The sequence below is a fragment of the Squalius cephalus genome (genome assembly GCF_949319135.1).
Source record: "Squalius cephalus genome assembly, chromosome: 24".
Classification (NCBI taxonomy): domain Eukaryota; kingdom Metazoa; phylum Chordata; class Actinopteri; order Cypriniformes; family Leuciscidae; genus Squalius; species Squalius cephalus.
This window is the reverse complement of record NC_137145.1, coordinates 31,522,597-31,550,408: the sequence shown is the minus strand read 5'-3', so window position 1 is coordinate 31,550,408 and position 27,812 is coordinate 31,522,597. Positions and strand designations below refer to the sequence as shown.

Genomic DNA, 27,812 nt, shown 5'->3' with positions numbered 1-27,812 from the left:
ACAAAACATTTTTAGTTAAGGTTTATTAAACTAATGGCTTGGTGGCAATGCACTGATATAAAATAAAAACATTAGTTGATTCTACTAATAGATAGTTCACTAGAGCTCTGAGTCTTAATTTTCCCTGCGCATGCGCCGGACGCCCGGGAGTACGACACAGACGACACTTGAACGAGAGGGCGCGATTTTTTCCTCAGCTTCTTCAGAAGCAAGGAAAGACGGTTTATGGTAAGTAATTTTAAAATGCAATGTCTTAATAGACTGGTTTTGTCTAAGGGTAATTTAATTTTTCCTAGGCAGCGAAAATTCAGAAGAAGGTTTAAATCTATAAGTAATCATTTTGCCTCAGAAATTCCAGAAGTTTCCATTGAGGTTATTTTAAAATAGTGTTTCTTATCTTTACAGTTTAGTAAGGCTGTTAGTGAAGCCTTAAAATAATCCCAACAAATAATAACATTTTAGTTATTTTTCATTTTCGTCTTGATTAAACACGAATGCGTAACGTTATTGCCCGATTTAAAAAAAAAATGCATTCAGGTTAAGTTACCTTTAAGAGAAGGAAACGGCAGTAAGTATTAGAGATTGAACTGTTATGCTTCTTAAGCAATAAGTGTTCAAATTAATCTTTTTATGTGATATTTCAGACGTGTTGAGCTTTTGAACATGTTTGCCAATACACAACGTAACTTGGAACACAGCTGAACGGGAAGGCGCCATTTTCTTCTAGGCTGTTTATGGTAAATTAGTTTGAATTAATCTCAACTGGTTTTGTATAAGATTATTTTAATGTATTTCCTAGGCGGCAAAAAGTCCAAAAATGGTTTAAATTTATTATAATTTTGCCTCAGAAATGTCGTCCTCTTTCGTTGACCCGTTTCCATTGAGTCCATTTTAATATGCATAACGTTAACGTTAGTGGTTTAATGTTAATGTAGTTGCTTTCACACATGTGCCTTTTATACGTTTTTTTACATTTTAGAGATTATGTGTGAACAGATCCTAAACAGGTTAAAGATGTGAGGAGCAGATGGCCTGCTTTATTTACCCAGAGACAGGTTAGCATTCTTTACTAAGACATGGGTTACTTTTGTAATACAGTGTTGCCTTGCATTATAAACCGTCTTTTTAACTACCTATTCTAAAACTTAAAACACTTATTTTTAATTCTCAATACTTGGGTTACTTTGTCAAAACTCTTTACACAGTATTAAGCACAACAGTGGTCTATGTGGGTTAAACTGTGGATAATTTATCACTGCTTTGGCACAAAATAAATCCAATGAATATATCTTTCAATCTTTGCATGAATTCTGGTCTCTTACAGACAACCATTACCAAAACTACAGGCCAATCTGCACGTGTAAATACTCTTTTGAAAACTGAAAAGGTGACGCAAGTATTGAGAAATGTGTCCTAGCAATTGGTAAAAAAAACAAAACTGTAATATTCTAATTGTGGGTGTGGCATTTTACTAGATTGCTGCAGAATTTCAACGCATAGTGTCCACAGACCTTAAGACGACCTTTTTCCATGGGTTTGATGAGTACCTGAAAGGATTTTTGCGGTTGTACCAAGCCTAAGACATCGGAGAACCCTGATTCAGTCTCTTGAAGATGATGTAAGTAAATGTTCATTTATTTTTAGAAAAATGGTTCCAGTGTCACATGCCTGATTGATTAAAATTTCCATGCAACAGCATAGGTGTGTTTTCACTATCGGGTCAAAATCTAGCATGCTAGTGCGTGCCAGGACCAGTTGCGCTTCCACTGTCACTTCCAGGGCTTGATCAGGCCTCATCTGGGCTTCCTCGGGGCAAATGGCCAGAGCTTTTTGGAGGTTTTTTATTTTATCAAATAAATGTATCGTGTTATTTTATCAGGCTACCAGCTAACTTCAACATTTAAGACAATTTTAGCAATTTTCAGTTCAAAACTCACTTTCAGACACCAGCGAGTGTTGCGATTCGATGGAGATTCTGATCACTGTATGAGGCAGATATATATTTATACGTGATGCTAAAGGCTACTTATGCTAACCATTGCGATAATAAATGCACATATTTTTATGTCTCTTTCTTCCCTGTGCATTTTTTGATACCGGACTAATGCATCCACATAGGCTATGTCATAAAAACACGCACATACTCCGGGAGTCTCGTATAACTAATAACTCCTGTTTTCTGCTTGTGAGCTCCCTCTTGCTCTAGCTGAAAGGATAACAATATAGTGAGACGGGAGAGATCGTTAAAACCTCCTCAGATCTCATCATTTTGTGGAAAATTAATAGAAATGCTCCTTCTTTCTAAAGAAATGTGACGTAAACATATGATCTTTTCTCAATATTTTTCTAAATGTGTAAGCTTTAGGAGTGAACAAAACAACTCCATTAGGGCTTTTAAGTTTAGTGACCGCAAATGCATGGAAGCAGGTACAACCGAATAGGTATGTGTAGGGCTGAACGATTAATTGCATTTGCGATAATATCGCGATATGATTAAATGCAATTTGTTTAACCGCAAAGCTGCGATTACAGTCTGGTCTCGTGACACGCGAGAGTAAACCAGTCTGTATTGCAGATGAAGCATCAACTTGGCACACTACGCATATAGGCCTGGCTACAGGAAATAACAGTTTATGTTTAATTTATGTGATATTGTGTTATAGATTCTCTCCATCGATTCTGTCTGAGCTTAGTTTTAAAAACAGATACGTGATGACGCGTGTGCTTTATAAACAACCGTATTCTGCTTGCTTCTAATTCCTCTGTCTCACACACACACACACACACACACACACACGACACCACTCGAACCTTACGAGAAATAATCTTTAATAAAGTTCGGAAAAGTTTAAGCGAATTATAAGGACATTCGCGGACTTCATTGCTCAAGATATGAGATACGCACGGTCTGCGTGATGTTACTTTTGTAATGCGCGGTCTCGCCCGCCGGTATTTTACTTACAAATGCTCTACGAAGGCATCATATGTCTTGGAATGCAGTTGGATTATATATTAAAAATATGAAAATCACAGACAGAAGCTGCTTTCAATTTCAAATACTCACGCGCGCTTTGCGAAGAGCGTTTGAGCATGCGGCTGTGAGCGACTCCGTTTACGTGGTTAAATGTACTTGCATCTCAAAATGCTCTTATGATGCTAAGTTAATGTGACAGTCAGTTATAGTTATTAAACAGACAGGACAAACCACATCTTATAATTTAAAAAGAGATGAAAACGTTCAGACAGCCTACTCTTAAATACGGGTCGGCCCGAAAAACCCGACAGGACCCGCGGGTTCGGGTCGAAAATATAAGCAAATGACTCGGGTCGGGTCGGACCTCGGGCTTAATCTTTTCCGCTCAGTGTAAAATGTAACTAAAAAAATGTATTATTCATCGCTGCTGTTCACCGTAAAGAAAGTCTGGCTGCTGCGTGCAACGTGCATCGCAGGGGCAGACCGGAGACACCTTTAGCCTGGAGAAGAAGATGGAGTTGGTGAAAAGTAAACTTGCCGCAGGTGAATTCACCGTCGCTACTACAGGAGTGGGAAAATCAGAGGTCTGAAAAGTGTTTGGAGTGGTGCTGGATTCTGATGGAACTTCTACAGGTTATGTGCAATGCTCAAAATGCAAGGTGCTGATGAAATATGACAGCAAAAATCAAAAATATCAAAAATGTATATTTATATAGCCTATTTATATATTTAAAGTTTATTGTTTCAGTTGTTTGTATTGTTTGTATTGTTAAAAGGCTTGAACATTAAAGGTTGATTGGAATTCCCGTCTGCTGGTCATGATAATACGTGTATGAGAAAAAAAGGAAAAAAACGGCCTGTCGGGCCGCGGGCAGGGTTCGGGCTGATAATTCATGTTGATGTGTCGGGTTACATCGGGTCCGGGCTTTAAAAGCCACGGGCCGGGTCAGGTCGGGTTGTAATTTCCAGGCCCGTTGAGAACTCTACCTGACACAAATTAATAAGTTACAGGGCTCTACGCTAACTTTTTTCCCAAGGAGTACATGTGCTCCTAAATGAAAAAATGTAGGAGCACACAAAGAAATATAGGAGCACAGTGAAAAAAGATGATTAAACTGCTCAATTCATATGGATTAGTTTTATGATATTTTTATGAACTTTTTTCGAAGCATCAAAGTGGTAGTTGTGTAGGCTGTCAATGGAGGGAAAGAAATCTCTCAATTCGACTGTTTTGGTCGTAACTTCAGTTTCTGCACTTGGTCTTTGGTCTGCACTTGGTCTAATAAAATTGTGATACTCATTTGCAAGTATTGATAGTGTGCGTGAGTTCCTTGTTTAATTTTTTTGCACTTGATCTTTTGAGATAATGACTATAGGCTTCATACTGTGTTGCGTATCTAGCTCACTAAGTGTTTACTTGACTTTTTTTATGGTGTAGGGGCCTGTTTACACCTGGTCACTTCATGCATTTTTACTGATCAAAACGATTCCATTTACACCTAGTCACATAAGTGTGTTTTCGCAAAACTGATATAAATCGTAGGGCTGGGTATTGACACAAATTTCACAATTCGATTCGATTTCGATTCACAAGCTTGTAATTCGATTCGATTTCGATTCGATTCAATATTGATTATTTTGGATATCAGGTACAATACATGGCAAATTTTCTCAAGGAAAACAAATCTCTTTACTAATGCTGTAAACTATGGGAGTCGGTGGTAGCCAATAGGCTTCATTAGCCAACTATAATATTGAAGGTAAAAATGAACTGATTTGTATACAAACACTTAAGTTACACTTTTATTTATTTTTATATTAATAAAATTTAGGGCTGTACTGTCCTAGTCGATTAGTCGATTAGTTGGTCGATACGTTCTGGTTCGACCAAAATTCTGATTGGTCGATTTTCTGCCGCGTTTATTTCATCAGTTTTGCCGCGCTGAGGCGCGCTCATTTCATCAGGTGGAAAGCACTAACTGCTAATGGGGGTGTTTTCAGAGTACCCTTGTTTCACTGTAACAGTCTGTCTTCAAAACACCCCCCTTGTTTTCACCTTTTTTGGATTAGTTCAACCCAAGAGAGAGCGTCGAGCGTAGAAGGTTTGATGCTGAATATTATTTATTTAATTCTGAGAGCGTTTAATAGTCAGTCCTCTTCTAACATGTCAACAACAAAGAAATCGACAGTGTGGCAGCATTTTGTTAAAATTGATAACAGGAAAAAGGTCGAATGCAAAGTTTGCAAGCAACAGTTTTCCACAGCTTGACGACAAACATGACATATCATCTAAAAGTGGTAAGCTCACTTGTCTGCGTTAGCTTGCCCTGTCTGTTTTGAGTAGGCTATGAACATATCAGAATTTGCATATTTCAATGTTTTAGTGTGATAACCTAACTTTTTTATTTTTTATTTGGAGCCTAATGCGCAATTGCGCTGTGCTGTTGGTTGTGTTAGTTTTGAGCCTAGGATGCTTTATTTTTCAGTTATGCACTTTATTTCGTTTCTGCTCTTGATCTGGTTTGTTTAATAAATATTATTTTTTTATTAAAGTGGACGTGCCTTTTGTGTTTATTAAGAGTAAAAGCTTTAAGTTAATAGTCTATTCGTGTCTCAGCTGCGAAGCTGAGCTCATGTTCAGCCTCGCTCGGTGCGAGGACATGCACGGTGAAATGATAGTGTCTGACAGTTATAACTTATTATTATAACATATGACAAAAATAATTGTCTAAATTATGTTGCATATTCCTCAACAGTTCTTGTGATGATATCACTAGTTGACAACATAGTACTATTTTCGGAAATCATAAGCTATAATATTGCGCAGGTGCACGTGATGCAGCGCTGTCAGAGCTGACAGACTCGAGTGTCAGACTCATTTCAGTGCAAAATAATTAGGTCAAAAACGATTTAATATACTGCAAATAGCCTACTAGTTGTTTATGTTTATTTATAATTCATTTAGGCGGACAACAAGGCTACCAAGTACTGCGCACAGTGCGCATCTAATTAATTTAACGTTTTTTTTCTAACGTCATTTTTAGTCGATTTTTAGTCGAAAATTTCAGGACTTCAGTCGACCAAGATTTTCTTTGGTTGAGTACAGCCCTAATAAAGTTATAAGAAATATAAACATTTAAATGGGGGCTGTCATAAAAACCTGCCAGATTTATTCAAACATGCATTCAAAATTGAAGAACATAAATTATAGTGAATATGTAATATGGTGCATATATTTAGCAAAATGCTCCTCTCTTAAGTAAATTTTTCTAGCTGACTAACGAGTTTATGGTCACTGGATATGTTTTTTCTGAGGTAAATGTGACGTGAAATGACATTGTTTACAAGCTGATTTACTGACGTTTTGATTGAGCGATTCCATGTCACATGATACGGATTTCGATAAGTTGTATTCTACCTTTTAACATACTTTCAGATGCTCATTCATGTTTATTTCGCGCGGTACTGGTATTAAGGCGGAAGAAAAGATCATGTTGCTGCTCTTGAGCTGAGCTGCGCCAGAGCGATCTCACGCCACAGCGCCAAAACGGTATTTATGTTTTTGAATTTCGTAAGAAAATGGACGTAGTCTAATTTGAAATCTGAGACTTTGTTTTATATCAATAGTAACAAAGCACAAAGATTATTGCGATTTTATTGGATGGGATGCGCGCTACAATGTTACATTCATTCATCAACTGGAAATAGAGAAATTGATATTTTTTACCCAGCCCTAATAAATCGGATCTTCTATTCCCGCGCTATATGTAGATTCAATGTAGGCCTATGCAGAGTTCACGTCACCAAAAGCAACAGATATGAGCTGCATTTTATTGATCATAAGCTCATTTCAAAATCAGCATAGGAGAGAGCGACAGCAGCACTGGTAGCCTAATATCATTTCGTTTCTTTACTATTAATGAATATGATTGTGTGTTGAGCGTCTACGACTTACTTTCACTTTCATTTGCGGCAGTTTGCGCGTTGGCTTGATGAATAGATCGCTCATCTGTCGTGATGCGTGTTGCAGTAGCGTCATCATATCTGGCTATAACATGACACTGTCAATAACATGCTCTCACACCTTTATTTTTAGCACTGTTGGGAGGAGTCACTTGACTCTCACTTAAAATCCAGCAGTTCCCGCACATTCCCACACTATTTCAGTGATTGGCTCATTGGTTGCGAATCGTCGCTCTCATTTGAATAAAGTTAAGCGCGTCATCATGTTATGTTCAAATTGCGCAGTCGCGATTCGTCCTCTTGCTTTCTTTCCATGTGAATTCAATGGTATGCTTCGCTTCATCGATCGCGCTGTTGTTCAATGTATTGAGAACAGCCCGTCATTCGCGCACTGTGCTCCTAAATTATTTTTCAAGTTCGCACATAACTATTTTTAGGCGCAAATGCGAGTGAATTACTCACACTGTAGAGCCCTGAGTTAATGTCACTGTAACATTTTTATTGTAAAACATTGGTCAAATATCGATACTAGAATCTCAAGTCTTTAAGTAAAGACCAAACGTTTGCATCTGTCATGCTCATTTTGCGATCTAGCTAGTTTTCAGTCAGCTGGTGAAATGGTGGGTTTGTCTGATGTTGTTCTATGGAGCCATGTTAAGGGTGGGTTTTAGGGAATCACTGCAGAGTTACTGGCCTAAAAGTGGAAACGCAACTTGATTTTGGCCTCGGTGCTCGAGGTCCGAGGCTATTGGCCCTCTCCCGGCACGCTGTTTGCCCTGGCTTGCACTGGCCTGACAGTGGAAAAGTGGCTTATGACTACTAGTTTTTATTTAAAACAATGTTTTTCATTGCAGAGCTCAAACCAACTTAGAAGAGCAGTTGTCCTTTTTGGGTTTCCTTACTTCCTTAACCCCCTGAGGTCGGCAATCACGCCGGCGTGATCTACTCGTTTTTTTTTTTTATCAGTGCAAAATACTCTGTTGATTTTGATTTTACATACTTGTGTTGTACATCATTCAAAGCTGTTAAATGTCTTCTTTTATTTGTGTACACTCATAATAAAAACAAAATGTTGTGTTTTCCGTAAAACAAAGAAAATAAACATGACGCGCGTTCTGCCGTCTCTCTCAATGTGAAACTCATTCTGAAACGCGACAGAAAATGACCTGTAACTAGGGATGGCGAAAACTAAAAATTTTCTTGACCGACCACCGAGCCTCATTAGCCGGTTGAAACCGGTTAACCGATTAGTTTAAAATATAGGGCTGTGCGCATGAGCAATAGTCACATCGCCGGAACATGCGATGTGAAGGGTAGTAGCAGCACCCATGGTGTATTAAGAGAATGATATTTCGTACTAAAAAGAAAGTCAAAATCAGCTATTTGGGACTATTTCGTCTACAAAAAGGAGGATGTTGACTGGAGTGTTATAAAGTTGTGGATGGTTGTCTTTTTTAAAAAGTCTTTTGTCTTTTATTTTTCGTGTTCGCATTTATGAGGAAAAAACAATTTTACGTGACAGTTCTCCATTACGGACGCGACCGCTCAAAGCGGCACTAAAAGACTGCTTTAAAACTTTCACAGAGACCTCAAACAGAAAGCACAAAGCCTTTCTTTAAAACGAATTTCGTTTTGTATTAATTGTATCTTAATTTTAATCAGCGTTTCATTATCCAATTTTCTCGATTTAATAAAAAAAAGTAAATATAGCAGATAGATATCACGACACGGAGGCGCCAGCGCCTGAACTGGAGCTAACATTAAGCTATCATCCATAAACCGAAACTCAACGTATAAGGTAGCTTACTCGTCTCACACACCTAAAAAAAATAGAAATATATCTATTATCTACAGAAATCTCTACTTTTAAACAGAACCATTCAAAACAAAATAAAACGATTTAATCCGTGAAATGTGTATTTCTCTCCGGCGCGTTCACTACTGCGAAGATCGCGAGTCAGATTTCATCTTTGCAGCCAACACAGAAAACACTTGTTTATTAATAGATAATTAAAATGTCTCATCGCAATATATCATAATCATTACTTTTGCTGGTTCTTTGTGACAGCTTTTAGGTGCCGTTTACATGAACGCGTCACTGCACCAGCACCGAAAACAGAGAGAGAGAGAGAGAGAGAGAGAGAGAGAGAATGAATGAGAGAGAGAGAGAGAATGAGAGAGAGAGAGAGAGAGAGAGAGAGAGAGAGAGAGAGAATAAGATTTTTTTGTACTTATTTTGAGGAATGAACAAACAAACATCTGTTAAGAGCGCCGCCACGTTGGACTGCGTAGAACGTTCACCGAATTCTGACAGAAATATGTTCTAATTTTGGAATAAAATATTAAGTGACCTTTTTGTCACTTGTAATGAAGCTTGCTTATTAGTGAAATTATTAATATCATGGAATGGTAATTATTGACTTTAGCCTGGATTGATCATGACTCGCAATATATATCGTTGGGAAAAAACTATCGAAATGTAGGCTAATTTTTTCCCAATATCTAATATTTTCCCAATATTGTACAATATCGTGCCTGCAATTTCGCAACTCTGTCGCATCTCTCTGCCGCTCTGCCTCCCGCTTTGGCTACCTTTCTCACCCGAAGAGGCTTGCGGGTGTCGCGTTTTAAGGTGATCATAGTTGATGTGTTACTACTGTATTTAAGCACTGTATCACACAAGTTGCAACTTACATCTGTGTCATTCTTTTTGGTGAAATGGTCCCACACACTTCTTTACACGCTTCATCCTGTCGTCTGCCCTGGCTCTAACCTCGAGTGTTTTAGCCTGTAGCCTTTACTTTTCGCAAACCCTGTGAGCGCGCGAACCCAAACGCTGTGACCTCGCGCCAAATGTTTTTATTGGTTTATTAAATACAAACAGGTGAGTTATGAAAAATTGAGTGTGAGGGATTTGTTCACTTCACACAAAAACATCTTGGAATGAGATGGCTAACTGTAGTAGAGTAAAGTCCACTGTCTATAATAGCCTAATTTAGAGATCACTTTTTTTTTTTTTTAACCGACTACCGACAACTTTGACCGGTCAACGTTGATACGGTCAACCATCGGTCAAACGGTCATCGGTTAACATCCCTACCTGTAACTCAGCGAATGTTTGTCACACAGACTTGAAACGCATGTCTATACAACGCTTGGAATCTCTATTTTTAAAGTATGTAAATAATATAAAAAACAAATATTCTATTTTTAAGTAATCCATACGAAAGCAGCGGCATGTACAGTTTCTCAAACGCGTCCTCATTAAATTTAATTTGAACACGCCTACGAGCGCACGAGCGATTGACATGCAAATGATCCATGCGGAGAAACGCAGACCTGTAAACGCCCTCATCACCTCAAAACAAAGAAGCAGAGACTTCGTAACTTACTCCTTACTGTGTTTGAAAGACGCGCCAGAGCTTACATTGGATTTAGGCTACCTCAGAAGAAGAAGAACGCGATTTGAAGACAATAAAGATTTAAGGTAAGAAATTTTTACATATTAGTTTGTTATTGTTGCATAAATGTCACATTGCAGTTGAACTGTTGCTAGATATATGGGGAATATTATAATATTTAGACCCGTGTTTACTGTTAAGCCTACTGTGTTTGTGGATATCTGGTCAAACGTAGATATGTATGGTAACCATAATGTTTTATATTTGAGCGCGATCGCGTTTGAATGTATCAGATTTTGCAGCGCGATCGCGTTTGAATGTATCATTTGAACATTTGAAAAGCAAAACGCACCAAACGGCTTCATGTTTTTACTATTATCTCATTTCATATCATCATAACGAATGGAAACATTTGAAGTAACATGATAATCAATATATTTTTCTCTAGCTTGGTTGTTACTGAAATATTTTGGAAGATTTATACTGCTATCTATTGTTATTATTATTTTACCCAGCACTGCGCATAGCTTATGCCTACAAGGCACAACAAACCTTGTGTTCATTATATTATATATTGTTGGAAACATTTGTGTGTGTGTGTGTATTTTGTGAACTTTAAAAAGCAATTTTAACCAGAAAAATCTAATATTTATTTCCAAAATCGTGCAGGCCTTTCTCTTGATATCAGTATGTTCACTTATTTTTCAGGGCCCAGATGCCACTGAGTCCTGCCGACTTCAACATTCACATGAGTCTCTGGAACATGAACATGGTAAAGTGAAAATCAAACACCTATGTACAATGTTTTTAGGAATGGCACAAAGGTCTGTCTTTGAAGTGTTTTTTTTTTGGCATTTGTTGTGTATCTTTGGGTTATGTTGTGTTGTAAATAAATCCAAACAATTTAAAAGCCATTCTTTTTTAAATCTCCTCATTTACAGTATTGTGCAAGGTTGCTCAGAATGACAGGGCTATTAGGAGCTATATTAGGATAGCTCCTAATAGGGCCGTTGGGGAGGTTCTTTGTCTTTCTCAGGTGAGAAAAGCTTACATATTAATGAGCTGCCGCATAAGGCTTTCTAACACAAAACACGTCGTAAAATTTTTAAATCAATATATTGTCTTCTCTGAATGAGCAGTCAGGGTGATTTTCACATTGTTTTGGAGCAAATATTCTAGGCTACGTGATACAATTTTCAAAAGTCTTGTGAAGAAATAATCAGTATGGGTTTCATGGCCTTATTTCAGTGAGAATTTTTTTTTTGTATTTTCACAAACCATGCATAAATGTCATTATCTCAAAACTACAAACTTTTACATACATGCTGTTGATATATTGTTGTAGCAGAGTTTGTGCTGAATACAGTTTAATTAGACTTTAGCCATGAAAATGTCACAAGTAACAGAAATAACCAGAAATGTCAGAGGATGTCAGAACACCTCCAGGGCCCAGAAAACAGCTCAGACCTCAGAGGGTTAAAGAGGAACCCACCAAGTTCATCAAAACTTGTGAGGTATGTAAATATCATGTTTGTTGTAATACAATAAAGTCAGGGCTCAATGCTAAGGATTTTTTCTACTGGCTATCGCAGATACACATATCATAGTATCGATGCTTAAACGATATATCGTCCAGACCAAGAAAAGTCTATTTTTGTGTTTTAAAATATTTTATCGACACATTGCACTTTGTTGGACTGCAAAGCTAAAAATTCTAGTTTTCCAGTAAAATAATTTGTGTCACATTATTAGTGTCATATCTGGTTGTTTTTTTTATGGGGGTGGAGTTTGGCCAATGCCTTTTCTTTTTTTCAGGGGAGGGGGTCTACCCCATGTAGAATGTAAAGTTCTTTGGAGTAACTGAAATAATTTTAAGCTATTTTAAACTGACGTGGCCAAGACCTAAATTTATTAAAGCATTATTGGTTTAAAATAATTAAAACATTAAAGAACATTTACCATTAATTGTACAATAGATTCTATGGACTATGCAGGCGATATGTCCGCGATAATTAATGCGATATGGCTCAGCTTGTCAGTGAACTACGGCTCTGTGTAGTAAATACCGCTCCATCTGAAAGCAGGTGATGGCGATTTACTAGCCTACTAATCAAGGAACCGGCTTTACTGACGAGACGCGCCTAACAATGTCATGTGATATATCGCCCAGCCCTACATTACTCAGCCTCATGTCGTTCCAAACCTGTAAGACATTAATTCGTCTTTGGAACACAAATTAAGATATTTTTAATGAAATCTGAGAGCTTTTTGTCCATCCATTGACAGCCTATGCAACTACCACTTTCAAGCCCCAGAAATGTAATAAAGACATCATTGAAGTAATCCATGTGACTCCAGTGGATTAACCTCAAGTTTATGAAGTGAGTGCTTTGTTTGCACAAAAAAACCCTGTGAATGTGCGTTTGAGATTGATAGATTAATATTTTGTAAATATTTGTATTTTTGCACTAAGCACTCACATCGCTTCTGTGTTCAATTCAAACTGCCACTTCACCACTGTGCGTGCGCGCGTGCAGTCACTGGCCAAACAGAAAAACCCGTTGATAGACGAACATTCGTATGCTGGTGAATTGGCTTCGTTTAAGATAAAATGGACAAACTACGACCTGCTCCATCAAATTTGAAATCGACTGTGTGGCAACATTTTGGATTTTCTGAAGACACTGAAAAAGGTGTCGTTGATAAAAGCCATACTGTGTGCAAAGTCTGTGGCACCAAATTCAAATATTTCGGCAACACAACTATTATGAGGAAACATATTACGCGGTTCCACTCAGAGCTGGAGAAACAGCATTCTGTTCCAATCACGAACACTCCCGGTTACAGTCAAAGGACCCTCGAGCAAGTAGCAAAGCTTCCATCGAATTCTGAAAAGGCGAAACGAATTACCCGATCAGTGGCGGGTTTTATAGCCAAAGATTTGCACCCTTACTCCGTTGTGGATAACCAAGGATTTTGCACGATGTTACAGGTACTTGAGCCATGATACAGTTTGCCCTCTCGTTGTTATTTTAGTGAGACAGCGGTCCCCGCACTCTACAGTAAGTGTAAAGATCACGTCCTAAGTAATACGGACAGAGTGGCAATAGCATGCGATGCATGGACATCAATTACAACAGAATCATGTGTCACTATTACGGCACACTACATTACAGATGAGTGGAAGCTTGCGGTTTGTGTTCTGCAAACGCGTGCTTTGAGCGAAAGTCACACAGGGGCGAATATTGCTGAACTACTGCACAATGTTTCAGATGAATGGAAAATTCTGAACAAAGACTTAGTTTTGGTGAGTGACAATGCCTCTAACATGGCTGTTGCAGCACAGCTCGGCAAGATTTCACATGTGAGATGTTATGCGCACACACTGAATTTGGCTTCTCAGCGAGCGCTAAAGTTGCCGTCAGTGTCAAGGTTGTTAGGGAGGGTGAGGTGGATCGTGACTTTTTTCCACCGCAGCGCAATTGCAAACCATCAGTTGAAGGAGAAACAAAAACAACTTAAACAAACTGAAATCAGACGTCATCACAAGATGGAACAGCGCATACGAGATGGTTGAAAGAGGCTGTCTGTGCTGGGTTACTATCACAGGAGGTGAGAAAAGGCGCGGCTGAAATCTTCACTCTCACGGAATCCAATATTTCATGCACTGAGGATGTAATAAACGCTCTTAAGGCGAGACACTACAGGTGAATAGGGTAAAAATTTTAACTAGCAGATATCATCATGAAACTTTTCCAGTTGATTACCAACATTAAGATGAGAAAAAAATGTATTACAAGTTTTCTGTAATTTGATGTTTAAATATGCAAATTAGGCAATATCTAATCAAATATGCACTAATTTGCATATATTTTAAAAAACGAAATCTGAGTATTGGATAAAGCCAGGTTAAAAATTATTTTTTCATTGTGTTCACATATTAGATGGAAAAAAAATTACAGAGGGATTTATGGATATCTACTTTTGTTATCCTGTAAATCAGAAAATACTGTCAATAGCCTTAAAAAAATGATTTTCGCCGTGTTTTTTGGAATAAAATGTTATATAAATCTGGCTAGGAATAATTTATTTACAAATCCCTCTGTAAATGTCTTCATAATATAACTAGGTACAAGACTGGAAGGTTTGGTGTATATAGGTGCTACTGAAGTGGAGATTTCGAACTTAGAGTATGAGAGAAAAGTCATTTTGAGAAAACGGGCTTTAAAGATTTTTCATCAGCCAATGAGATTGCGCATTCAGCCCTTTTACTTTCGCGATTGGTTGCTGATAAAAAGGAAATGACCATATTTGGATCCGACAGGATTGTACACAAGAGAGAGAGCTTCCTAACGGTGCTTCTGATGAAAGGGTGCCGGCAGAGATCGCGGAGCAGCATGTTGATTAAGAACGCAAACTTTTGTTGAATTTATGAGAAATCTACAGACGCAAACAGGCAAAGTGTAATAAAATAAAGACCTAAATGTGTATTTCGGACTTTTTTTCAACACAAGTCTGAAAGAACACACGTTATTGAAGACAAATATCCAAAAATCTCAAAATTGACCAGTAAAAAAAAAACGATGTTTTTGCCTGCCGTGTCTCGCCTTAAGCCTATGAAAGATGCCACCCTTCTAATGTCAGAGGAGAGCAGCCCCACAGCGTGTTTAATTGCCCCACTGCATGCTAAACTGATCCAGGACATGAAAGAAAACACTGAGGAGAAATCAGTGATGATCAGGGAGATAAAGAGGGTCATATGTGAGGACCTAAGCAAAAGGTACACCACTGAGCAGGAGACTAGCCTTCTTAACAAATGGGCTTCTCTTGACCCGCGCTTTAAAGGTGGTATCAGTGATTTCAGGCCCAAAAATATTTTTATCACATTCATCTAATCTTTCCTAACGATCCGCTAGCTGCCCGCCCCATAAGCATGCCATCAAAAAACCGCGTCTCTGTAGGCAGCCTAGGCTCTGAGATCTGCACACAAAAACAACTGGTTTCACCAACCACTCAAAACCAAAACAAATAGTGCTCCAACCAATCACCGACAGGGGGAGGGTGTTGTGAGGTTTTGAGCTTGTGCACGGCTGCACGGGAAGTCAGAGCTGAAGAAGAAACTGGCTCAAAACCTCACAACACCCTCCCCCTGTCGGTGATTGGTTGGAGCGGTTTTGAGTGGTTCAGACCTGCAAACTGTGACAGTGTCGCTGGGGGGGGGGGGGTTGTTTTTAATCTTTTAACTCTTAAAAAAAAACTATTAAAAAAACATGTATGTTCTTTAATGTTTGATTATAATTTTACTGTCTTCACATAGGGATGGGAATTGATACGATTTTATCAATAATAATGCCACTGACGATTCTGATTATCGATCCAATTCTTTAACGATTCTCTTATCGATTCTTGATAGCACTGTGTGGAAAAATGTAGTCATATGCTTTTAAAAAAACAAAACAAGTGGTTTTATTTATTTTAAAGTTTAAGCTTGAGTTAGCAAACTGTACTTTTTATATAATTTATGTAATATATAGAACCTTATTGTAAAGTGTTACTGATTAGCAGAGGTGGGTAGTAACGAAGTACATTTACTTCGTTACATTTACTTGAGTACTTTTTTAGAAAAAATTTACTTTTAAGAGTAGATTTCAATGTGGGTACTTTTTACTTTAACTCGAGTACATTTCTAATGAAAAAACTGTACTTTTACTTCGTTACATTGGGCGATGTCCTTCTCGTTACTTTATTTTAATGCAATATGTGTTGTTAAATGCGTAGTTTATTCCAAGCGCGCTGTATCTTTTTTTCTGGACTTGAGCGATGCTCAATTCACAAATGAATCACTCTTTTGAGTCGATTCTGTTCAAAGACTTCATCAAACAAGTTGGCAGATCTGTCTAAGTCGGTTCGCGAATCAGTTTGAATGATTCAGTTCCTGATTCTGTTCAGTTCCCTGCACGCACTGAATCATCTGAAGCGATTTCAATTCACACTGGACTCGGAGTCGTAACAGGAAGATTTAAGCACATCAAGAGCGTTAGATGAAGTGGCAGTGGACCAACAGTACAGTCAAGTGAGAGCAAATCTTCAAATGCATCTTATTTTTCCCAGCGATGAAGATCTTTATTAGTTGAACATCTTCGTAAGCTGTCTGTGAATGAATGATTCCACAGGAGTCAGGACGATATATTCGATTTCATTTCACTCAGGTAATACATTTTACAACCAAACAGATTATTACGCCACGATACTAGAAAGTATGACATTACCCGTTTTTTGGACATATACATTAATTTACATTAAATAAAGCTACCATTGTTCACACTCACAGTTTATGAACACCCGCCATCCCGCGGTATTGTTGCGCAGTGGCGTGCGAACTCGACTTGAAAACGAATGCCTTTGCCTGCCGTAGACAGTTAAACATGCTTGCAGAAATATACATTTGATTATATTTTGGAGAACAGTCAGAAGAAGATCCGTCAATGTACTTTTATTTGTTTTTTGTTTTGTGTTCAGATCTATTTTTTACAGTCTATGGTTCAGATGTTCAATAGCAGTCATGAGCGCGAGCACATGTGAAGAGTTTTTAACTCTTCTCTGTCAATACATGCCTTTGAATGCAACACTCTGCAGATTCACTTTATTTCGACATTGTCTAATAATCCAAATGTATGATTTTCGAGCTATACAGATGGCAGAAATAATGCTTAGGCTACGTCTCTCTTCTGTTTTTGTTGCAAAGATAGCTGATAATAATAGTCATTTAAATAAACAAAATCTAAATAATATCATTTTATATATATGACGACTTCAGAGGCAAAAGCCTCTAAGTACCATCTGAAATTTTCTTCTAAAAGAGCATTTTTATCAAGCTTGTATGTTTATGTTCACACTTAACCCTCTGGGGTCTGGGGTGTTTTTGGGGTCCTTGAGATGTTCTGACATGCCCTGACATTTGTGCTTTTTTCAGTTGCTTATAAACATATTAATGGCAAAGGTGTAAATTCACTCTATATAGCACAAACAGGACTTCCATAATATGTGAGCCACATGTATGTACATGTTTTCATTTTTGAGAGAATAATGTTTATGCATGGTTATCGAAAAAACTAAAAATTAAAGTTTCTGAAATAAGGCCACAAAACACATACTAAATATATGGCAATAAGACTTTTGACTAATGGATGTCATCGCCTAGTGTTTTTTCTTCAAAATGATCCTGCCTAATCATTCACAAAAAAACGATACATTGATTTTAGTTTTGTGAAACACTTTTAGTTTGGAAAGCCAATATGCGGATGGGGCGTAAACGCTCCAACAGCATCATGCATATGTAGTAGTTCACACCTGGTGAGACTACGTCCCTGCATACTTAATGAGCCATTCATTCAGGTGTGTCACCTATAGCTAACTTAAATATACAAGCTTCATAAAAATGATCATTCTAGGAGAAAATTTCAGATGGCATTTAGAGGCTTTTGCATCTGAACTCTTCATATATACACACACACATATATATGCATGCACATACTTTATAATCTTTTCAAAACTAGTCAACGTCTTTCAAAACTAAAGTATACATTTTATCATACGTATTTCAAAGTAAAGGATTCATTAGTTAGTTGATGACTTTATTTTTGACAAAACACATACAGTATATATTCCTCATCTCAGTATAGCAATAGAGTTTGCTAAAAGCTGTTCATTCAATACAGCAGTATTTGAAAATCGATCATATTTTGTAAAATTACATTTATATTTGCATTTATGTCAAAACCTAGACACTTTTAAACATCAAAAGGACATTTATTAATATGTATTCGTGTCAAAATGACAAATAAACAGATTTTCCTATTCAATTTTGCATGGAAACGCTTCCAAGACGCTTGCGTGTCGCGTGAAAAATAGGCGTCGGTTCTATTTCTAGAATGCACGCGTTTTCCACGCGGCTCGTGCCGCGCCTGAGACGCGCGTCTCACACAGGCAGTATGCAAACTCTAAACTGTTAACATGGATGGGAGCCGAAATAAAAACGGACACGCCACGCAGCTGAGACGCTTACGCCACGCATCCAGTGTTTCACCGGCCTTATCCAGCGGATGTGGGCGTTTCACAGGTTTGTATGGATCGCCTCACATTTGCGTTTGAATAGCACGGTCTCCGTAGGCGGAGTCACATTAAAACTTAATTAGCTGAGATGAGAACGACTGACATCTCTCTCTTTACATACATATTATATAAACTGTGAATATTTGTTTTTTATAAAAATTACTTCATTTGAAAGAAGAGAATTCAAGCTTCATGCCTGTGTGACTGTATGCCTGTTTGACTGAGTATTCGCTGAGTTACAGTTCATTTTCGGACGCGTTTCAGAATTGACTTCACTGACGGAGAGTAGGCAGAACTCGCATCATGTTTATTTTTCTTTATTTGGCGAAAAGCACAACACTTTGTTTTTATTATGAGCATACACAAAAAAAATACACACTAAACAGGATCGATTGATGTATAACACAAGCATATAAGATAAAAAATAATATTTTTTGTGTATTTTTTTTTTACACTCATACGGAAAAAAACGAGCCTATCGCGCCGGCGCGATAGCCGACCTCAGGGGGTTAAATGTCAATGAAAAGTAGCCTACCTATTAATTTTCATTAAAGTGAATTTACTGACCTTAAATATACAAGCTTGATAAAAATGATTGTTTTGGAAGAAAATTTCAGATGGCACTCAGAGGCTTTTGCATCATGAAGTCTTCATATATATATATATATATATATATATATATATATATATAAATAAATAAATATATATATATATATATATATATATATATAGGCCTATATGATCCGAAGTAACTAGTTACTCGCTACTTGAGTAGTTTTTTCATTGGATACTTTTTTACTCTTACTCAAGTAACTATTAAGATTATTATTTTTACTTTTACTTTGAGTAAATATTTCTATAAGTACTTGTACTTTTACTTGAGTACAGTTTTTGGATACTCTACCCACCTCTGCTGATTAGTTATACACCGATTCAGACGTCTCCTGAGTTCACTGTTGGAAAGATCAGTTGTTTTAACCATTCATTAAAATGAATCGGTTCAAAGGAGTCATTAGTTCACAAATTGGACGTGTCGTGCGCGTTGTGTGATTATCCCAGCAGTTAGGACATGGACATCCAAGATTTGTGTCAACATAGAAAACATTTCATCACTGTATAGTTCTCTTACGAGAGGTTCTCTCGTATTGCGTAAGTTGCTTACGCATCGGGAAAGTCTTCTTTCTTCGAGATCTGAAGCCAAAAATTATCCTTAATTTTGTATTCATTGTCAACGCAGTGCAGCAGCCGGCAGACCTAGGCCGGCTGTATAAGCGTGCTCATTGGCTGCTCGGCGGCAACTGCTTAAGCCTATCAGTGAGTGCTCTGATACGCGGCCTCCAATGAGGGCGCTTCGCACCCTTCACACCCTTCTAACCGTCAGAATGGGTGTGGCCAGCGTGTATATAACCAGCGCTCACAGGCTAAATATCTGATTTTCTTGTCTTCAGCGAAGCTCTTCGCATCGCTGGATCTTGAGAGCCGCCGCCGTTGAAACCAGCGACCAGCAAGCTTAGGACAGCGCCTGAGGAAGCCGGCCGTCTTCGCCGCCTTCAGCCATCCGTGCCTGCTACGCTATCCGGCGACATATCCTTTACATTATTACTGTTACTGTGTGTGTTCGCTCCGCGACACACTTTCTCTGTATTCTAAAAGAGCACGAGGCGTTTTTGTAAAAACGCCTCGTTTTTCCTGCGGCTTCTGCCGCGCCCCGCTCAGCAATGGAGACCGCCACCTCTTCTTCGCTCTCTGCCTGGGCCGCGGGCACGCCGCCACCGCACTCTCTACGGGAGGCTGCCCCGAGTGCGAAGAGCTTTCAATGTCGACCCTGCGGGCTCGACTTGAAGCTTTCGACCAAGCTGTCGCTCCGCCTGTCCCTGCCGGGCCGCGCAATAAGAAGCGCCGCTCGCAGAGACCACCGGAGACTGTTGTGACTGAGGAGCTCGCCGGAACCTCTCCCTCGAGCTCTCTCTCGCCCTCTCCCTCCCGGCCGCTCAACCGCCGGCTCTCGCCCGCGCCGCCGCCGCGTCAGGAGATGAGGCGAATGTGATAGATACCCGACCCGTACTCTCCCTCTGTTCGAGCCATGCAACTGCGCCGCTCTCAAGGGATGGCAGAAGCGGACGGTCTCGGAGCGAGTTTCCTCTCCCTCTGTTCGAGCCGCGCAAACTGCGCCGCTCACAAGGGATGGCAGGAGCGGACGGTCTTGGAGCTCTCTTTACGTTACAAGAAAGCTACTCCGTCCTCGCGCGTCACTCACCGGTGAAAGGGGAACAGAGTGTTTTCGTCCCGCCGTGGCCGGACTATAACCTCCATTTCTCACACATTTCTCAGTCCCCTCTTAAGTTCAGGCGACTGGAATTGTTACTATCGCAGTATACGAGCCTGTTATAAATACACGCACGCCTGCAAGCAAACGCCGTCACAAGACATGATGACGCTAACCGAAAGCTAATGTATTCTCCCCTGTGGCTCAGTGGCGGAATCTTAGACTTTCACGCTAGAGACCCGGGTTCGATCCCGTTGCTCTCGCGGCAGATACAATTTATGCTGTTCGCTTCTCCGAGCTCGCGGCCAGTTTTTCTTACATACAGAAAGCAAGCCCGCCCGCCGTTCACAAGGGATGACAGAGCGGACGGTCACGAGCAACGTTCAGCGCGCGCGCCTCACTCACCGGCGAAAAGAGAAGAGTGTGTTAGTCCCGCTGCGGCCGGACAACCGCCAATTCTCACACATTTCTCAGTCCCCTATTAAGTTCAGGCGGCTGGAAATATTACTATTGCAGTAAACGAGCCTGTTTTAAATACACGCACGCCTGCAAACAAATGCCGACGCGACACATGAGGTCGCTTTTTATATGCTCGCGCTAACCGAAAGCTAATGTGTTTTCTCCTGTGGCTCAGTGGCAAAATCATACGCTTTCGCGCGGGAGATCCGTGTTCGAGCCCAGCTCTCGGGACAGATACAAATTTATGCTGCTTGCTTCTCCGAGCTCGCGGCCAGTTTTTCTTACTTACAGAAAGAGAACCCGCCTCTCGCACCACACCTACTCATGGTGCTCGAGTATTTATGAGCGTCTAAACACGAGAGAAGAAAAGACGGTTAAGTCCCGCAGCGCTGCGGCTGGACCACCGTCGAAGCTTCACGCTCTGTCAGTCCCCGTTGCCACGGCTACTGCAGCTGTTTACCTCGCAGTCAACGAGCCGGTATATCTACCCGCTCGCCTGCGCGCAACCGCCGTTCTCACGGCAACCCAGAGAAATTTCAAAATAGCGTAATGTCTGGTTGCACGGCTGACGCCGTATGTGTTTCAAGTGCAGTGAATGTGCCCACGTTTCTGTGCTCACCCCTGTACACAAGCACTATACATCCCGTGTCTCTCACAGAGCCCACTCTCATAAAGCAGGCAAAAGCCGCTTTAGTGTTAAAAGTAGGTCACGTGTCTACTTCTCCGTGCCCACACCTACTCACTGCCCGCTCTGTCACACGGCCTCGCACGACCGGTCATGTTTTGAATGTAAGTCCTGTGCCCGCCCTCGAGCGCTCACACATACTAACGAACATTTTCGCCCCTGACGCTGCCATCGCGCGTCGCGCCTCACACTATATGTTCCCCGTCCAAAGCCACCGGGACACTGTGTGTTAAACGGCCAGCTATCGCTGCGTGCGATCCGCCGTATCTAAGCACCAAGAGCGCGCGCGCCGCGCCCGCCCCTCCGTTTCGAGCTCTCGAGCCCGCGATACGCGGCGATCGGAGCCCGGAGGCCATTCTGCCCGTGGCTGCACACGCAAAAGCGTGGGAAGCTATTCCAGGCGCATCAGAATGGGTGCTAAGCACAGTAAAAATGGGCTATACTCTGCAGTTCACTCGCCGCCCTCCGCGCTTTCAGGCGCGTACCGAGACGAGAGTGAATGGAGAAGTAGCACATCTACTTCAAGCAGAAATAGCACACTTCTGTGCAAAGGGGCTATAGAACCGGTTCACCCTTCTATGAGCGAGTTTTTGGATCTGAGATATTTGAACAAAGCTCTTATGAGAAGACCGTTCAAAATGCTCACAACCAGGCAGATCCTCGCGCAGATTCGCCCGAGGGACTGGTTCATCTCTCTCGATCTGAAAGACGCGTACATTCAGATCCAGATAATACCCCGTCACAGGCCATTCTTGAGATTCGCCTTCGACGGTCAGGTATATCAATACACCGTCCTGCCGTTTGGCCTGTCTTTAGCACCCCGTACATTCACGAAGTGCATGGACACGGCTCTCGCTCCCCTGAGAGGGCAGGGAGTGCGAATTCTAAACTATCTGGACGATTGGCTGATTTTAGCACAGTCAGAGGCCGAACTCATCCGCCACAGTGCTTCTCAGCCACCTAGAAAGCCTGGGGCTTTACGGTCAACTGGACCAAGAGCTCGCTAGTGCCCAGTCAATCAACCTCTTTTCTGGGTTTGAATCTGGACACTGTAGCGATGACGGCCCGCCTGTCGACACAGCGCGCGCGTTGCATTCGACGCCTGGCCGCATCCTTCCGGCCGGGCAGCACCGCACCTCTCAAAACATTTCAGAGGTTGCTGGGTTGTATGGCCTCAGCTGCAGCAGTGCTTCAGCTGGGTCTCTTACGAATGCGCCCGCTACAACGCTGGCTGAATGCCCAAATGCCTCACAGAGCATGGGCTTCCGGCGGCATCCGAATCAGAGTGACTCAGAGCTGCGTTTCAGCACTGAAGCCCTGGTTAGCGGCCGACTGGTACCAGCGGGGAGTGACAATGGGAGCTATCTCACACCGCAAAGTTATCTCGACGGACGCTTCCACCTCAGGTTGGGGCGTTCTTTTCGAGGGCAAACCGGTTTTTGGCCTGTGGTCAGACCAGGAAAAATGCCTCCACATAAACTGTTTGGAGATGATAGCGGTCGAGAACGCGCTCAAGCGCTTCCTCCCATTCATACAGGATCACCATGTGCTAGTCCGCTCGGACAACATGTCCGTGGTATCCTATGTGAACCGACAGGGCGGTGTCAGATCCAGGAATCTGTGCAAGCTGACAGAACGCCTTCTCGTGTGGGCTTACCGCTCGCTGCGCTCGCTGAGAGCCGCGCACGTGCCGGGCCACCTGAATGTCGGTCCAGACAGACTGTCCAGGGACAACATTCCCCCGGGAGAATAGTCCCTGCACCCCCAGACAGTCCAGTTTCTCTGGCGCCTATTAGGCAGAGCGGAGATCGACCTCTTTGCGTCGAAAGACAACGCTCACTGCCCGAAATATTACTCGAAAAGCGAGGACGCGCTTGTCCCAGACATGGCCCAGCCTCCCGCTGTATGCTTTTCCTCCGATCTCCCTGTTGCCACAGGTCATTTCGAGGATCAGAGAAACGCACCACTCAGTGCTTCTGATAGCCCTGCGCTGGGAGAACCAAACTTGGTACCCAGAGCTAGTGAGGCTGTCGCACTCATCCCCATGGCCGATCCCGGTGAGAAAGGATCTCCTCTCCCAAGCCGGTGGATCGATCTGGCATCCCCATCCAGAGCGTTCGTCTCTGCATGCATGGGTGATCAACGGATACCCGTTGACCTGTCAGAAGGGGTTGTGAACACGATCACACAGTCTAGAGCCCCCTCTACGAGATGGCTCTACGCGTCTAAATGGTCGGTGTTTTCCAAATGGTGCGCTACTAAAGCTTGGATCCACGCGCATGCGGGCTGCTGCACTGCGTTGACAATGAATACAAAATTAAGGATAATTTTTGGCTTCAGATCTCGAAGAAAGAAGACTTTCCCGATGCGTAAGCAACTTACGCAATACTCGTTCCCTCTTCTAGAGAGAACCGAGGTTACATTGGTAACCGAGTATGTTTTATTTCGTTTAATTAAAGTGTTGTTTTATGTCAGCTGAATGTCCGGAACGCTTTTCAGAGAAGATAAGGAAGCTTATTTAGCACAATTTACACCCAGCAGTAATTCAGAAAAAAAAAAAAAAAAAAAAATCTCCGAATGCTCCACATGAAACTTTGGTCTTCCGACCTTTTACCACCGTGTCCATTTATTTTGATTAATATGTGCGAGGGAGAGAGCAACACAGCGCCTAGTTTGGAGACGGTGAAGTCGTTTACACAGAGAGTGCGCGCGCGCGACCGGCTCTCTCTCTCTCGTTCTTTCAGTTAAACATATGCCCTGTCACAAATGCATCCGTTCATCTACATTACTCATCGATGAAATAAGACTTTGGCGGGACAAAAATTCACTTTGGCGGGCGCTAAAACAAGTTCAATGCAGGAAAATTCATGCGTGAGTTTCCATTAGACTCGCACGGTAGCCAGGTGTCTCATCAAATGGCGAGCTCAGCTCAGTTGACGCTGTGTGCTTCAAGATTCTGACGCAAGTGCTAAGATTCCAATTGGCCAAGAGAAAAAGTGCTAAGATTCCGATTGGCCCAGAGAAATGTCAATTATAAGAATTATCCAATAATGTTTCGCAATTCTAGCCTGCATGGCAGTTACTGTGAGAAACAATACCCCCCCACCCCCCACCCCCCCACACACACACACACACAAAAAAAAAAACTCTCCGGTTCTATGTGATTCACGTAAATGACCCAATTGACCAAGAAAACGGCGATTGTCGCCGAAAAGCGACAAGTTTGCAGGTCTGGTGGTTGGTGAAACCAATTGTTTTTGTGTGCAGATCTCAGAGCCTAGGCTGCCTACAGAGACGCGTTTTTTTGACGGCATGCTTATGGGGCGGGCAGCTAGCGGATCGTTAGGAAAAATTAGATGAATGTGATCTTTTTTTTTTTGGGCCTGAAATCACTGATACCACCTTTAAGGCACTTCCTTTTCTTTCCAAAGAAAAAAGAGAGGAAACTTACAAAACAGTGATTACTGAAGCTTTATCATTACAAGAGGTAATTATTTTTACACAATATCTGTGATCATTAATGACAAAAAGTTTTAGCATGTGACATTACAGAGTGCAATATTACTTAATATTATTAAGGCTTATTTGTGTGTTGATTTCATTTCTTAAATTTATCGAAGGAATCCCTCTAATTTTTCTAAATCTAAAAATATTTATCAGTGTGTACAAATAATGTATACTGTGGATTAGATTACCTCAATTAATTACTGAAAGAGTTATTTTTGATCTACACTCTGTGTTTATTTCATTTTCTTGTAATTGCTTAAAAGCAGGAATATGGGGCAAAAGAGCATGACAATCTAGAAGACAGCACAGTGAAAGAAGCCAACATCTCAGTGAGCCCACAGCCTGAAGTCACAGAGTTGCAGGATGACTGTCCTACAACTTCAAAAGGAAGAGCTTCATCTCTGCTTCACAGTCTGCTGGGACAGACCTTCTCTGATGCTTCAGATACACCACATCATCATCAGTCAGCCTGTGCCTTGGTTGAAGAGGAGATGACCAGATATTGCAGTATCCCACCACTCCCTCTAACAGAGGACCCCCTCAACTGGTGGCATGTCAACAAGGTGTCATTTCCTTTGCTCTCCAAAATGGCAAAGAGATATTTATGCATTCCTGCAACCAGTGTCTCTGCAGAGAGAGTCTTCTCCACTGCAGGAGATAATGTTACCGCACAGCGAAGCACACTAACTTCTGAACATGTGGACCAACTGCTGTTCCTACACAAACACTTAAAAGTATAATATAAAAGATAAACTATGGTAGGCCTAGCCTAGATGTTGAATATTTAAGTTTGTATTTAATTTGTCCCCTGACGGTTTTCTTCTGCATTAGCCTGTTTTAAAGATTTTTTTTTGTGTGGCTCTAACCAAAGTAAACTATTTTTTTGCTTTAAAGACATTTTTTGTTAAAAAAAATCATGCACTCCTTACTTCATGCTTTCCCCCCGAAAATATCACGTTAACCACAACCCTTTAGAAACCGTAATTCCTTTGTGGATCCTCTTGATTTGCTTTCTCCATGTTTCCTTGACAAATCTCAGTGTCTCAGTCTCTTGCACGCTGCATGTGAGTTAACCACGCCCACTTATTTACATGTCGCGGTATACACGGAATGAAAAAATCTGTTACGGTTGACATTTTTTACCGTGGTAACGATATATACCGTCATACCGCCCGGCCCTACTCATTAGTATTGTAAGAAAACACTAATTTTACCTGGTCAAAAACAGCTCTGTTTTCAGCTCGCCGTTTAAGTGCATGTGTCTTTAAATGATAATGAGCTTTGCTCACCCCGCCCCTCTGTTCTGTGCGTACACCGTTTATAACACAATAACACAATAACCATAACGCGTTGTTCATTATAAACGTGGGATTATGAATTATATTGAGAACGTCGTACATAGAAAACATGCCGTAATGTACTCTGAGTTTAAACCTTAGCCACATTCACTATTTTGTGCTCATCCCAATGTCAGTACCATGACAAATTTTTTTCCATTGTCAAAGGTAATAAGCAGAGCTTGCTCACTTCTACAAGTGTCTACTTTGAAAGATTTGAATGTGGACGCTCGTCGGCATCTTCCTGCAGTGCAGGGGCCTCATTTATGAACGTTGCGTACGCACAAAAGAAGGCGTACACCGCTCTCTACACAATAATTGGTATTATAAAAAGCAAACCTGACGGGAAAATGTAAGGTCCTTCACGCAAACTCTGACCCAGGCGTACGCACAAAACCGGGTGAAATGAGAAATGGCGACACCGTCGGCAGATGGAAGTAACACGTGAAAGTGTGTGAAACTGTAGACCGTTGTGTAAAAGAAATGGCAATACTGCCTCTCATAAATAACATGAAGACTTCACAAAGCAAGTCTTACAATTAACAGCCTACACAAACACCCGTTTGATCGATCTGCAGTGTAAAACAAACAAAATCAAACGAAGATTTCAACAGAAATGCAAATGAACACATATTTGCAATAATATTAGCATGTTATGCAATTCATCTTCATAACACTTCTGTAGCTCGTCAGATGCAATCAAATGGATGGTAATAAAATGCCATGATGCCATCACAATGCGTAATGACGTGAGTGAAGTTACGTTTCTTGGTTTTCCTCTCTGTGTTTGCCATGATTTCGCAGTCGATGAATATTAACTTGTGGGCGTTTCACGGGCTATTTATGGGCAACTATGGGCGTGACATGAAGCCGCAAAAGCTGCGCTACATTTAGAATTGATTGTGATTTATTGAGGGAAAACTGCGTAGGATGTGTGTGCGCACGGTTTTATAAATCCCAATATTTCAGTGCGAACGCACGTCATATGTTTCATCCATACGCCACTTCTGACGCAAATCCTACGCAAAGTTTTATAAATGAGGCCCCAGGACCTTCAGCGCACCATCAAGAAGATCAATCTGTACATTGAGGTATGAGGTCCACACAA

General features: G+C 41.0%; 1 protein-coding gene and 1 long non-coding RNA gene across 2 annotated transcripts in view; both read left to right on the top strand.

Annotated features, from left to right (window-relative positions):
• Positions 1–26,974, top strand: part of LOC307152670 (uncharacterized protein) — a gene marked incomplete at its 3' end in the record, with an annotated part of 191,251 nt that extends 164,277 nt beyond the window's left edge. Inside the window, exon 3 of the mRNA XM_079861496.1 lies at positions 26,873–26,974. Coding sequence (XP_079717622.1) covers positions 26,873–26,974 — 102 coding nt within the window. The remainder of the gene's footprint in view (positions 1–26,872) is intronic.
• LOC307152658 lies at positions 3–7,847 on the top strand. Its single transcript, XR_013820028.1, has 3 exons — positions 3–228; positions 645–737; positions 7,792–7,847. It is a non-coding gene; the product is annotated as an uncharacterized lncRNA (long non-coding RNA).
• Positions 26,975–27,812: the final 838 nt, after the last annotated feature.